Genomic DNA, 15,751 nt, shown 5'->3' on the forward strand with positions numbered 1-15,751 from the left:
TAGAGCAGGAGAGAGACCTGAGTGGTAAGAATATTGTAATTTACAATAGTTGTGACGTCGGTTCCTGCCTCTAGTCTGAGGGACGTCGTGTAACACTTTAGTAGGAACTTTATCCAATGATCAAGATAGTTTCTTTCAGGGAGGCACAGACAATATGGCGCTTTATCCATCCATTCATGAGGGCGTCATGTAATAAGTATGTGCATTTGGTTACATGTCATAACATTAACATATTGATTCATACAAGACAATAATTTAGACATATTCTCTGTTCTAGAATTCCCAATATACATACTGGACTAGAGTTATTCAGCTGAGACGGGGATACATAAAAGGCGATCACCCAGCCATACATACATAGTCTCTTAAGAGACAGGAGTACATACTAGGTGATAATCCAGTCATATCATTAGAGTAAGAGCAAGACTGGAACACGAAGATGCCAGCGATGACGTGTCACTGCTCAAAATGCCATACCCACTACACCTCACTAATCTTTGTGGGTATAAGACATTAGCCCATGTCTCTTATCTCTACTGACCTCCAAGCTTTATAAATCGGATATGTTCTGTCTCTTGTCTTTTTACGGGCTCAAAATAGCCTTTGCTTCATGGACATTTCGTATTGAGTAGCTAAATCTAAAAGAACAACAACTACTCTTGTCTTCTCAGTGATAAGTCATAGAGATGGTGCAACTCTACCAGTACTCAAAATGTTCTGCGCTTACACAGTTAGGTCACCCATTGACTATGCTGCACCTGTTCTCACAACTCTTAGTGACAACCAATGGGAGAAACTTGAAGTGTCACAAAATGATGTCCTCAGAACAATGATGGGAGCACCTGTGTGGACGCGCCGAGAAAATCTAAGAATGGAAACCAACTTGCTAGGCTTAGAAAACAGGATTAAACAAAGAATAGCCACAATAACAGCTCAACTTGTTGGAACAGCCACCAGACTGTCAATCAAAGACAGCATACATAAATCGCCTCACAGAAACCTTCAATATAAAACAAGTACATGGACGGAAAATCTAGTCAAGATTCTAGAGAAAGTGGACTTGAAACGGACCATTACAAAGGAGAAGACAGCCTATATCAACACCTTCAACAGCCTCCTCCATGGGAAGAATCGAGCCTAAAGATAATCATTGAAGGTTTTCCGGTTAGGAAATCAGCTTGTGACTCGCAAAGGCTCAAAGGGATCATGGAAAAACAAATGGAAGCATCTCAAGGCCGACAGCCATTCACATCTTCACAGATGAATCAGTTGATCAAGAAAGAGATTCCGCTACGACAGCAGTTTACACTAACTACCATGAAGCTTACATGAACATGGATAGTGGGTTACCTTACCTTGAGGTTACCTTGAGGTGTTTCCGGGGCTTAGCGTCCTCGCGGCCCGGTCGTCGACCAGGCCTCCTGGTTGCCGGACTGATCAACAAGGCTGTTGGACGCGGCCGCTCGCAGCCTGACGTATGAGTCACAGCCTGGTTGATCAGGTATCCTTTGGAGGTGCTTATCCAGTTCTCTCTTGAACACTGTGAGGGGTCGGCCAGTTATGCCCCTTATGTGTAGTGGAAGCGTGTTGAACAGTCTCGGGCCTCTGATGTTGATAGAGTTCTCTCTCAGAGTACCTGTTGCACCTCTGCTTTTCAACGGGGGTATTCTACACATCCTGCCATGTCTTCTGGTCTCATGTGATGTTATTTCTGTGTGCAGGTTTGGGACCAGCCCCTCTAATATTTTCCAAGTGTAAATTATTATGTACCTCTCCCGCCTGCGCTCAAGGGAGTACAGTTTTAGGCTCTTTAGTCGGTCCCAATAGTTTAGATGTTTTACTGAGTAGATTCTAGCAGTAAAGGATCTCTGCACGCTCTCCAGATCAGCAATTTCTCCAGCTTTGAAAGAGGCTGTCATTGTGCAGCAGTACTCCATGTGAGGAGATGGTACACCAGCTCACTTACAATAGTGCTCTTATGCCTGTGGGAGCCAGTACATTTGTTAAGTGCACTTGTTAAGTGGGCGGACTTAAGTTTGGTAACCAGCAACTGAAACATCTAGTGTTTGGGCTCATGTGAAAGCCCCAGTCATCAGCAGTCCAGAAATGTTACCCTGGCCGGGGTAGTACGTCTGTGGACAGTGGTAGAGCCGATAGCATCATCTCATTGTATGGCATGAAGCGAGACTCCACTTTGCGCGGAAACAGCTAGGCCTGCGGAAACAGCTAGGCCGCAGGCGTGGGTGAGCTGTGGGCCTCCCGCGTTCGAGTCGTCGTCATGGAAACAGCCGCCATCTTAGTAAACATCTTGAGCCGCCATGTTGGTCGGCCATCTTGGAGTTGCCCTAGGGGCTATGCTACACAGTGGCTGATTGGATGAGAGGGGTAGGCCGCTGAATGCCTTCCTCTCATTGGTTATTTCGAGGACGCGGGAATCGTCGGTGTGAGCGTCATTCTGAATCCAGCTGCCACTCTGTCAAGACGCTTCTCTGTACTCAATTCGGCCAAATTGAGTATAGGGCGCCGTGGTGGCTGGACTACGCAACTGCTTCACTTCCTGCTTCACCAACGACAGCGATCGTCACAGAATCCGGCCGGAGTCGTCGCTTGGAGGGGAGAAAGACATTGTGTACAGTGGGTAGAGGTACAGTGATCTGGGATTGTGGGGAATGTGCATACGAGCAGTAACGGACTCGTAGATCCCATACCAGTGATGATTAGACTTGCTAGTGCTCTGTAGCAGTCGATGGGAACGGGGAAATTCGTGTCAGGCAGATTTCCCATGTTTGTGTGTGACGCTATCGTTGTGCGCGTCACCTGGGTACGAACGCTTCACTTCACCGGTGGGTCGAGGGTGCGAACCGAGCCGTGTTGAGTGGGAGGGGTTCGAGTGTGCGCCAATTGTACGAAAAAAATACCACGTGAGGTACTACTGCCGCCTACCGCTGCCCTGAGCGAGCCAGCCACCCATAGCGGGGTGCCTGATGTATGGGAATGGTGTGTAAGCCGGCAGTGTGAATGAGTAAGTACCTATGTGTGTATTTCTGGTGATCAGTTAGTCTCTAAAAGCTTGAATTCGAGGTCAAGTGTTCCGTCACATTGTCACGCAGCACCTGTGGAGGTGGAGTGAAGTGTGGGCGAGGAGATAATCACCTTTGTTGTCATCTTGTCAGTCCAGAGGGACTTACGTCTTGTGTACACAGACGTACAGTGTGGGTGTGTGTGTGTGTGTGTGGGTACACACGAGAACAGAGTATACATAGATTAGCCAAGGACTGTGAGGATGTCCATGTAATAATTATATTATTCCATTGTGGTAATTAATCATTTTTGATCGTCCGTGGGACGGAGTGATATCATTTCCATGTGTGGTCTTGCAAGTGTGGAATTCCAACACTGAGCGCTCAGGTATGTGTAACGCCAGTGATTCCTGGTAATGATTATTGTGGAGTGTACCACAGTGTGGTCTAAATTTCTTGTATTGTTCCCAGGGCCGTGACAAGTGTGATTTATATATATATGTATTGTGGTTGCAGTATTAATGTAATTTTGGTAGAATTTGGTGAGTGACGAAGCTGGCTGGAGAGACCGCCATCGCTCTGTCGAGTAACGTAACTCTCGAGAGTGTTTATCGGCATGCGCGATCGATAAATCACTCACCCATGTGATTTAAGGAGTGTGAGATCTCCTTAGTGTTCCCAATAACGTTTTATAGCTGTAGGCTACATGTGTCAGTAGTAATTATATATATATATATATATATATATATATATATATATATATATATATATATATATATATATATATATATATATATATATATAATCGTAGTGTCACGGTGCCCAGTGTTATTGTGTCATTTACTGTGTGGTGATTGCAATATTTTGACCTATGTTCTAGGGGTTATTGAGAGCACTGGGGTCATTTGCAACAGTAAGTAAGTAAGGTGGTGCAGTATTCTAATACTTGGAAATTAGAGTACTTGCTGTGTGTGTTATTGCAAACGGGTTGTTATTTGATGGTGATTGTTGCTAGTGTTGAGCATCACCGTATGTGATTGCAGTTCAGTAAAGCTATTGTGGAGCAGTGTCCTAGAGGGTTCATGTCCTGTATGTTATTTTACTAGGTTCTGCAGTATTGTCATTGCAACCGGATTGTTACGTAAATCACTGTGATTTGTTAGTGTGATTTGTCATTGTCGTGGGTGAACTCGGCTGTAGACAAGTACTTGGGTACACATATATTCTCCTGGTTATCTGGTAGGACATCGAAGTCCAGTATTCAGTGAGGTGATTGCGAGGCAATTGCTTTAAGAGAATTTGTTCTTTGACAATTTGAGTAACGTAGAATACGTTTGGGTTAATTTACTTTCTTGCAAGCAGCTACGGTAGTCTCAAGGAGCCTAGCCATCAGCCAGATAAGAATTAGAGTATTGTCTGTCGTAATTAACGGTCAGTGGGCCGGGTAATTGACGTGTTTCAGGAAGTCAAAGTAATTAACCTCGATCCTTGTTTGATCGACTCACACGAAGGCTACATTGTTCCATTAACGTAACGTCGTTATTTATCTGCCCGGAAGAACCAGCACTTGATTGACTCGTGGGAAGAATAACGTCATTTTAGAATAACGTAAACGTGGTGCTAATTACTGTTATTAGCCACCCGAATTGGTCTGAGTATGGAAGGCTCAGACGGAATTCATACCTTAATGTAAATTGCTGAGCCAGTGTGAAAGGTTGCGTATTTAATTGTTTAATTATTGATCTTGAGGATAGTAATTAATTACTCTAAAGATAATCACAAGTGATTACCCTTCTCTTAGCACTTTGGACATTGTAAATCAGAGTTTACCATCGCTGAGTGATTAGTAACCGGTTAACGTAACTAGTAAAGAGATTAATCAGCTGTCTGGTAGTACAGGGATTAATGGGATTTTCTCACTGAATGCTCGACGGGTAGAGTGTTGTGTAATTTCCGCGTTACTAGTGACAGTTGTAAGAGTTATCAATTTAACGTAATTGTTATTGTGTTATTAACCTAAATCAATTGTTATTGATTGTTGAACGTCCGTGGGACGCAGTGTTAACGTAAGGATTAATTTGAGGAAGGGTTGCTGGAGTTGCCAGTGAACCCATTAGTTGTTGATGTCATTGAAAGACTACTGATTTGATTGCATTGCAACCGCCATTGCAGGTGTAGACTGCACTGAGGCGTAGAACAGTTAGGAGGTTACTGGAGACGTGTTTCAGAACCTACTGTGTCATTTGTTGTAATTGTGATTATAGATCTGTTAGTTCTTGTTTCTTGTTGATTCCTCTGTGGTCACGCTTATGTTCGAGTTAGTTCATTATGCAGTCCGAGGGGCTGGTGTCTAGCTGTCATTGATAGTGTCACAGGAAGGATTTCGAGTAACGTCATTGACATTTATTTTTGTTTTGTTGTAGTAGTTAGTACTTTATTGAATAAACTAAGTTGTTATGGTTAACACTGTCTTTTCGATACACCCCCACACATTATTATTGTTATGCAAATGTTCTTCACACTCGACTAATAAAATTGAGACTGATTCTGAGCTTTGGACCAAATATACGGCACCACACAACAATAAATTATTGTTGTGAGAGCCCGTGACCTACTCGCTAGATTCGCTTCGGCGAATGGCGAAGGTCGTCGGCCTAGTGGAGGGGATTTCAATTTTCATTCGGGTCTCGGCGTTTGCTCGCGCCTAGTCAATTGTTCATACATGGTCCCAAAGTGAGGAATGAGCTGTTTACTACACTGGTGTGTTAGCTAAGCAAGTCCTTCCTCAGGCGACCTAGTTGAATATCACGACAGGAATAAAGGTTAAAGAATAAAGAAAATTCTTAGAAATTTTCCGAGCTCAATTCCTTATACCAATTATATTTTATTCCAAAACTTCTCAAACTCTCATACTCCACTCTAGAGAGCATAAGCGTTTTGAAAAGTATCATCATCGGTATAGCATCTCTAGTGTGAAAAGTTCTTGTTATCCAACCTGTCATTTTTCTTGCAGTTGAGACGGCGACTTTATTGTGTTCTTTAAAGGTAAGGTCTTCCGACATGAGTACACCCAGATCCTTTACATGGCCTTTTCGTTCTATGTTATTATTTGCCTGAGTTTTGTACGTGGTTTCCGTTTTTATATTTTCATTTTTTCCATAGCGCATGAGCTGGAACTTATCTTCGTTAAACATCATATTATTTTCTGTAGCCCATAGAAAGACCTGATCTACATCTGACTGGAGGTTTGCCGTGTCCTCTATGTTGCCTACTCTCATGAAGATCCTAGTGTCATCTGCAAAGGATGATACAGTGCTATAGGTTGTGTTCTTGTCTATGTCCGATATGAGGATGAGAAAAAGTACTGGAGCAAGCACAGTACCCTTGGGGACTGAGCTCTTCACGGTTGATGGGCTGGATTTTATTTTGTTGACTATTTCACATTGGGTTCTGTTGGTCAGGAAATTGTAGATCCATCTGCCTATTTTTCAGGTAATTCCTTTTGAACGCATTTTATGTGCAATAACACCATGGTCACATTTATCAAAAGCGTTTGCGAAATCTGTGTAAATTACATCAGCGTTTTGTTTGTCTTCCATAGCATCTAATGCCATATCATAGTGGTCCAGCAACTGCGACAGGCAAGAGCGCCCTGTTCTGAAACCATGTTGTCCGGGGTTATGGAGATGCTGTGATTCCATGTATTTTGTGATCTTCTTAGCACTTCAAAATCCAGTGAGGATAGGGTGACGTCTGATATATGATTTGATGTTGGGATCATACCCATGAAAAATTCATTTGGGTTATCAATCTTTAGTGTGTTTAATGGCTCGCTGAAAACAGAGTCGTACTGCTTCCTCAGTAGCTCGCTCATTTCTTTGTTGTCATCGGTGAAAGTTCCATCTCCCTTTCGCAGGGGCCCGATACTAGATGTGGTTTTTGATCTTGATTTTGCATAGGAGAAAAAATATTTCGGATTTCTCTCTATTTCACTGATGGCCTTTTGCTCCCTTTGCCTCTCCTGGGTTTTGTATGATTCTTGTAGCTTCCGTTCAATTGTTTCTATTTCTCTACCTAACCTTCTTCGCCGTTCTTGAGATAAGGTGTGACTCTCAAGTTGTTCCGCGATTCGTTTTCTTCGCCTATATAGGGAACGACGTTCCCTATATAGGCGAAGACGTTCCCATACGCAGACTCAGATTTTGCTACAAGTGCTGCTGGGAGCTAATAAACCCAATACAGAAAGTAATACACAGATTACAATCTGTAATTAATAGACGCAGAAAAGCCACTATTACATTACTTACTGGGATGTGAGGCAACTGAAACCCTGCGCATCGAACTCACATGGGTGCTCAACATCGCAAACAGAATTATTTGCTCTGAAAGAGGGCCATAAACTATGCAACTGAGAATAATTTACATGATGTCATCATTCATACCGACTCTAAATCTTCGCTCCTGGCATTGTTATCCAGTCAGCACAAATAATATATATATATTTCATCACAGAAATCCGACATATAGGGAAAGAAGCACTCAATCTAGAGCTATCAATCGCCCTGAATTGGATTCCAAGTCACATTGGCATTGACAGTAATGAAAAGTCATACTCACTAGTATAACCTACCACTGCTCTACCTGTTTTACAGGTAAAAATACCTACTAGTTTTTCGCAGATTAAGGAGCAAACCAAGAAGAAAATACTCCCAAATATCAATCGTCCCCACAAAGCCAAAGTAGCGGAAGGCCGAACCACTGCAGTGTGGTACGAACAAACCTCTGGGTACTACTCTTTCAAGCCTGGCTAAATAGATATCTAAGAGACATTGCAGTAGCCATACACAGACTCAGATTTTGCTACAAGTGCTGCTGGGAGCTAATAAACCCAATACAAAAAGTAATACACAGATTACAATCTGTAATTAATAGACGCAGAAAAGCCACTATTACATTACTTACTGGGATGTGAGGCAACTGAAGCCCTGCGCATCGAACTCACATTCACCCAACAAGGGCAGCTGCATTAAATACAAAATCCACAGCGACTACAATGGTTTAAAAAACATTTGAAAAATGGGACACAATAATGAACTTTTTGTATCTATATCCGCCACCAAGAAAACATTATTAAAACAAAATATTAAATCAGTGTGAAAGGAAGGAAACTCTACCTTCATTTAAAACTTTAACCCAGATATGACAGTAACAAGGTTATCGTAAACGACCGAACTCAATTACGGGCTCACTATAGCCCATGCTACATGGAAATTTTGTTCTGAGAAGCTGAATCTAAAACAACAACAACTCTCTAGCAGTTACAACCCCCGCTCTTCTCCCACATAAGTCCATTACGGGCTCACCGTAGCCGGTGATACTTCGAAGTTTTTGTTACGATTAACTGAATCTAAAACAACAATATCAACTCTTGACTTCTTCATTGGCTACTCATGCCCGTGTCACTTCTTGGGGTGGCTTAATCTTCAACAATCAATCTTGAATCCTCATTTGAGAATGAATCTTGTAGGTTCGCAACGTTATGTTAATTTATAATAAGTGTAATATATTTTACAGTTAATTTGTATTCATATAGTCAATCTCGAACAAATATAATATTTGGAGAAATCCTCATCCAATTAGGCCAAGATCCAATCAGGCTGCGAGCAGCCGCGTCCAACAGCCTGGTTGATCAGTCCGGCAACCAGGAGGCCTGGTCGACGACCGGGCCGCGGGGACGCTAAGCCCCGGAAGCACCTCAAGGTAACCTCAAGGTAAGATGCAAGAGCACTAGTCAGAGGGACAGAACCCCTAAACAAGAAAATAATCAACACGGAATATGCAGTCATATTCAATGAAACATGTCTAAATGGAAACTGCTGCCAGTATACACACACACACACACACACACACACACACACACACACACACACACATATATATATTATATATATATATATATATATATATATATATATATATATATATATATATATATATATATATATATATATATATAAATATATATATATATATATATATATATATATATATATATATATATATATATATATATATATATATATATATATATATATATATATATATATATATATATATAACTGAAAACTCACACCCCAGAAGTGACTCGAACCCATACTGCCAGGAGCAACGCAACTGGTATGTACAGGGACGCCTTAATCCGCTTGACCATCACGACCGGACATAAGGAAGTGATAGCCTAAGCTATTTGAACCACTTCCCCGCCGACACTCGGATAGCAATCTTGGGCATAGCATTTTATCAAATCACCTCATTCTTTGGGGCAACACGTGAGGACACATTCAGGCTTGTTTGCATTTGTGTTCCTCACGTGTTGCCCCAAAGAATGAGGTGATTTGATAAAATGCTATGCCCAAGATTACTATCCGAGTGCCGGCGGGGAAGTGTTTCAAATAGCTTAGGCTATCACTTCCTTATGTCCGGTCGTGATGGTCAAGCGGATTAAGGCGTCCCTGTACATACCAGTTGCGTTGCTCCTGGCAGTATGGGTTCGAGTCACTTCTGGGGTGTGAGTTTTCAGTTGTATATAGTCCTGGGGACCATTCAGGCTTGTTTGCATATATATATATATATATATATATATATATATATATATATATATATATATATATATATATATATATATATTATTAAATATGACCGAAAAAGTAAGATTAATAATTCTAACACGAATTTTCTCTATGTTTCTTATATTTCTTTTCATTGTTGATGGTAACTGAAAAATCTATTTTCCAAAATTCATTTTTATTTTTAGTCTGACGCGACACTTGAACGCGTTTCGTAAAACTTATTACATTTTCAAAGACTTTAGTTTACACACACACAACTATAATTGAACATAGTTCAAACATCTTCGATTTTATACCAGCATTTGGGTGAGGTGATATGTTACAACAGTTTTGGATGAGGTGAAAACAAACTTTCAACACAAGACAGAACACGAAACAATGGGTATAATATTTTGTAAGTTAAAGGGAAGAATGGAAGTAACTGCAGAGGGCCTATTGGCCCATATTTCTTGATGCTTCTATATTGGTGCGGAGTCTTGAAGTGGGTAGAATATAGTTGTGCATTAATTGGCTGTTGATTGCTGGTGTCGACTTCTTAATGTGTAGTGCCTCGCAGATATCAAGCCGCCTGCTATCGATGTATCTATCGATGATTTCCATGTTTATTGTTAAGACTTCTCTGGTGATGGTCTGGTTGTGGGAAGAGATTACATGTTCCTTAATGGAGCCCTGTTGCTTATACATCGTTAATCGCCTGGAAAGAGATGTTGTTGTCTTGCCTATATACTGAATTCTTTGAGGCTTACAGTCCCCAAATGGGCATTTGAAGGCATAGACGACATTGGTCTCTTTTAAAGCGTTCTGCTTTATGTCTGGAGAGTTTCTCATGAGTAGGATGGCCGTTTTCTTGGTTTTATAGTAGATCGTCAATTGTATCTTCTGATTTGTGTCTGTAGGGATAACGTTTCTATTAACAATATCTTTCAGGACCCTTTCTTCCGTTTTATGAGCTGTGGAAAAGAAGTTCCTGTAAAATAGTCTAATAGGGGGTACAGGTGTTGTGTTTGTTGTCTCTTCAGAGGTTGCATGGCGTTTCACCTTCCTTCTTATGATGTCTTCAACGAAACCATTGGAGAAGCCGTTGTTGACTAGGACCTGCCTTACCCTACAGAGTTCTTCATCGACTTGCTTCCATCCTGAGCTGTGGCTGAGAGCACGGTCGACATAAGCGTTAACGACACTCCTCTTGTACCTGTCTGGTACAAGAGGAGTGAAAGGGTACTGTCTACCGCTGTAGACAGCGGTAGCAGTCTACAGCGGTAGCAGTAGACTGCTACTGATGTCCCTCAAGACCCTCACAATCTACCACCGAATCTTACTAGTTTGGAGTTCCATAAGTTACAGAGGGAAGATCTAACATTAACACCGTTATTCTTCCAGGCTGAGACTCAACCTGACAGTATCCCTGGATTCTTCCTAGAGAATCAGTTGCTCTACCGCAGGTACAGACCCAGTAAGCTGAAGGAGGACAACGATTGGGCAAATGTCGAACAACTAATGGTTCCCACCGGCCTATGGCCCGATATTCTACACCTGGCCCACGGAGCTCTTTCTCACTATGGTTTTAACAAAACCTGCCACGGAATCAGACAAGACTACTACTGGCCAGGTATGGTTAAGGACGTCAAAAGTTACGTGCAACAGTGTCATACATGTCAGATGGCAGGTAAACCTAACATCTCTATTCCCCAGGCCCCATTGACTCCTATCCAGGTGCCTGCGGAACCTTTCCACAGACTCATCATAGACTGTGTTGGTCCTTTACCCTGGACCAGTTCTGGCAACGTCTGTATACTAACTATCCTGTGTCCTACCACCAGATTCCCCATAGCAGTTCCAGTAAAGAACATTACAGCTGCTGCTGTGGTGAAACAGCTATTGAAGATTTTCACCCAGTATGGATTTCCAAGAGAGGTTCAAAGTGACTGTGGCACCAACTTCACCAGTGATCTCTTCAAGAAGACACTGGAAGAGTTCAACATCACACAGGTACTGTCCAGCCCCTATCATCCTGCTTCACAGGGTTCTCTTGAACGTAGTCATCAGACTATTAAAGCACTCCTAAAGAAATTTTGCAATGAAACCTTGAAGGACTGGGATAAACAACTTGACCTCATTATGTGCATTTGCAGAAGTCTCCCCAATGAGTCTCTAGGAGTATCTCCTTATGAGATGCTCTACGGACGTAAGTGCCGTACTCCTCTCAAAGCTTCCAAAGACTCTCTACGTAATGCCACCTTCAGTGACCCTCAGAATGTGCCCCAGTTTCTTCAAAACTTAAAACACATTCTAGAGAGAGTACGTAAATTTGCTAATGACAATCTATTGAAAGCTCAGGAGAGGATGAAGACTCATTTTGACCAACGCAGCAAACTATGGAAATTTAAACCAGAAGACTTCGTGTTGGCATATTTTCCTATCCCAGGTTCTCCATTGCAAAACAAGTTTTCAAAACCTTACCGCATCAAGGAGTGCAGAAACAACCATAACTACGTTCTTGAGACTCCAGATAGGCGGCGGAAGACCCAGCTGTGCCACATCAACCTCCTGAAGCAGTATCAAGGTACTCCCCCTACTGTGCTGGTATCATTATCCACCTTTAAAGGTCCATACCTCCACAGTGAGACTTTCCCTACTTCTCCTCCCGAAAGCACTAACACTGAGTTAGTGCCTTCTAACTCGGAAATCCTTAATGATCTTCATACTTATTTGCAGGACAGTAATAGTGCTCCTCTCATCAGAATCTTCAAGGAACATCAGAAGTTGTTCAGCGATGATCCACAGGAGTGTAATGTGGTTCAGCACGACATCCAGCTACTCCCTGACACCCGGCCGATTCGTCAACCTTTCTACAGAATCAGCCCGAGCAAAAAGGAAGTTATGCGTGCTGAGGTACAGTACCTCCTGGATCATGGGCTGGCCACCCCTTGTGAGTCCCCTTGGGCCTCACCCTGCATCTTGGTGCCGAAATCGCCCGGTAAAGAGAGGTTGTGTACCGATTATCGGAAATTGAATCTTGTGACTATCAAGGATGCTTATCCATTACCTAGAATAGATGACATCCTTGACGCCATTGGTAGTGCTCGGTATCTATCAAAGCTAGACTTGCTCAAGGGATCCTCAAGACTTGCTCAAGACTTACCCAAGGAAGCAGCTCCTGCGCTTCCTTGGTCTTGCCTCCTACTACCGTAGGTTTGTGAAGAATTTTAGTACGGTGGCGACACCATTAATCACTTTAACCAGCCACAAGCAACGGTATCATTGGACCATTCAGCAGACCATTGCTTTTGAACAACTTAAATTCCTGCTCTGTTCTAATCCTATTCTCGTCTCGCCAGATATCACGAAGCCTTTCATCCTCCACGTCGACGCCAGTGGTACCGGCATCGGAGGTGTCCTGATGCAACAACGAGGCGAGGATGTTCTACCTGTTAGCTACTACAGCTACAAGTTAAAACCGCACCAGAAGAGTTACAGCACTATCGAAAAGGAGCTACTCTCCATCGTCCTGAACTTGCCGCACTTTGAATCATACCTGCAAGGTGCTCGGTCTACCACCATCTACTCGGACCACAATCCCCTACGCTTCTTGCAACAAGCCCAATTCAACAATCAACGACTTCTACGATGGGCTTTATATCTGCAGAATTTCAACCTGGAGATCTTCTACATCAAAGGTTCTGACAACACCATAGTAGACGCCCTCCCCAGAGTCTATGAGGTAGAGACAGCTCCACCTACCACTCTACCACCTGAAGACGTAACTTCACCAGTAAGCGTAGGGGGAGAGTTGTGACGATAATCTCTTTCAAGAGAGATTGAGCCTGCTCTTCTCTACATCAAGTTACGTATATTATACAACAATAAGATGCTACCTACAAGATATGTCTGCTAGTAGCACCAAACGTTTTGACCAGAAGGCAAACGTACCCAAGACTCACCCCCTACTCCACACTCCCTCCATGCTGGCTCGTCATCAACCCGCCAACTACCCTTCCGAGCCTGCCTGCTCCTAATTGCTGACTCGCCAACTGCACACCTGCACTTCTGCACGTCAGCGCCATCTACCTGAGTCGATGTCTAGGCTTGAACCAGCTATTGAAGTCAGAATATCCTTGTGCTCTAGAGCCGTGAACACTCACTCGCTCTCGAACATCACTCGAACAAAAACACTCGCCCACCAGGAAACACTTGTCTACTAGGAAACACTCGCCCACCAGGATACACTCTCCCACCAGGAAGCACTCACCCACCAGGAAACACTCGTCCACCAGGAAGCAATTGCCCACCAGGAAACACTCACCAAAAGGAAACACTCGCCCACCAGGAAACACTCTCCCACCAGGAAACACTCGCCCACCAGGAAGCAATTGCCCACCAGGAAACACTCACCAACAAGAAACACTACCCTACCAGGAAACACTCGCCCACCAGGAAACACTCTCCCACCAGGAAGCAATTGCTCTCCCGGAAGCACTCGCCCACCTGGAAACACTCGCCCCTCAGGAAACACTCGCCCACCAGGAAACACTCGCCCACCAAGAAACACTCGCCCACCATGAAACACTCGCCCACCAGAAAACACTCGCCCACCGGGAAACACTCGTCCATAGGGAAACACTCACCCAACAGGAAACACACGCCGACCAGGAAACACTTGCCCACCAGGAAACACTCGCCCTCCAGGAAACACACGTCCAACAAGAAACACTCGCCCACAATGAAACACTCGCCCACCATGAAACACTCGCCCACCAGAAAACACTCGCCCACCGGGAAACACTCGCCCATAGGGAAACACTCACCCAACAGGAAACACTTGCCCACCAGGAAACACTCGCCCATAGGGAAACACTCACCCAACAGGAAACACTCGCCCACCAGAAAACACTCGCCCACCGGGAAACACTCGCCCATAGGGAAACACTCACCCAACAGGAAACACTCGCCCACCAGGAAACACTTGCCCACCAGGAAACACTCGCCCACAATGAAATACTCGCCCACCATGAAACACTCGCCCACCAGGAAACACTCGTCCACCAGGAAACACTCGCCAACCAGGAAACACTTGCCCACCAGGAAACACTCGTACAACAAGAAACACTCGCCCTCCAGGAAACACTCGTCCACCAGGAAACACTCGCCCACAATGAAACACTCGCCCACCAAGAAACACTCGACCACCAGGAAACACTCGCCCACCAGAAAACAGTCGCCCACCAGGAAACACTGGCCCACCAGGAAACACTGGAACACCAGGAAACACTCGCCCACCAGGAGACACTCGCCCACAAGGAAACACTCGCCCACCAGGAAACACTCGCCCACCAGGAAACACTCTCCACCAGGAAACACTCTCCCACCAGGAAACACTCGCCCACCAGAAAACACCTGCCCACCAAGAAACACTCGCCCACCAGGAAACACTCGTCCAACAGGAAACACTCGCCCACAATTAAACACTCGCCCACCACGAAACACTAGCCCACAATTAAACACTCGCCCACCAGGAAACACTCGCCCACCATGAAACACTCGCCTACCAGGAAACACTCGCCCACCAAGTTACACTCGCCCACCATAGAAGAGTCGCCCACCAGAAAACAGTCGACCACCAGGAAACACTGTCCCACCAGGAAACACTGGCCCACCAGGAAACACTTGCCCCCTCCAGGAAACACTTGCCCCCTCCAGGAAACACTGGCCCACCAGGAAACACTGGCCCACCAGGAAACACTTGCCCCCTCCAGGAAACACTTGCCCCCTCCAGGAAACACTGGCCCACCAGGAAACACTGGCCCACCAGGAAACACTTGCCCCCTCCAGGAAACACTGGCCCACCAGGAAACACTGGCCCACCAGGAAACACTGGCCCACCAGGAAACACTGGCCAACCAGGAAACACTGGCCCACCAGGAAACACTCGCCCACCAGGAAACACTGGCCCACCAGGAAACACTGGCCCACCAGGAAACACTTGCCCCCTCCAGGAAACACTGGCCCACCAGGAAACACTGGCCCACCAGGAAACACTGGCCCACCAGGAAACACTGGCCCACCAGGAAACACTTGCCCCCTCCAGCAAACACTGGCCCACCA

The 15,751-nt window shown here is 44.4% G+C and overlaps 1 protein-coding gene across 1 annotated transcript; it reads left to right on the top strand.

Moving 5' to 3' along the window:
• Positions 1–1,020: 1,020 nt before the first annotated feature.
• Positions 1,021–15,182, top strand: LOC138363610 (serine/arginine repetitive matrix protein 5-like). The gene is made up of 4 exons (XM_069322975.1): positions 1,021–1,164; positions 11,030–11,128; positions 13,296–13,421; positions 13,995–15,182. The coding sequence occupies exons 1-4, from the start codon at positions 1,021–1,023 to the stop codon at positions 15,180–15,182; spliced, it is 1,557 nt and encodes a 518-aa protein (XP_069179076.1).
• The last annotated feature ends 569 nt before the right edge of the window (positions 15,183–15,751 follow it).

The sequence above is a fragment of the Procambarus clarkii genome, chromosome 11, assembly GCF_040958095.1.
Source record: "Procambarus clarkii isolate CNS0578487 chromosome 11, FALCON_Pclarkii_2.0, whole genome shotgun sequence".
Classification (NCBI taxonomy): Eukaryota; Metazoa; Arthropoda; class Malacostraca; order Decapoda; family Cambaridae; genus Procambarus; species Procambarus clarkii.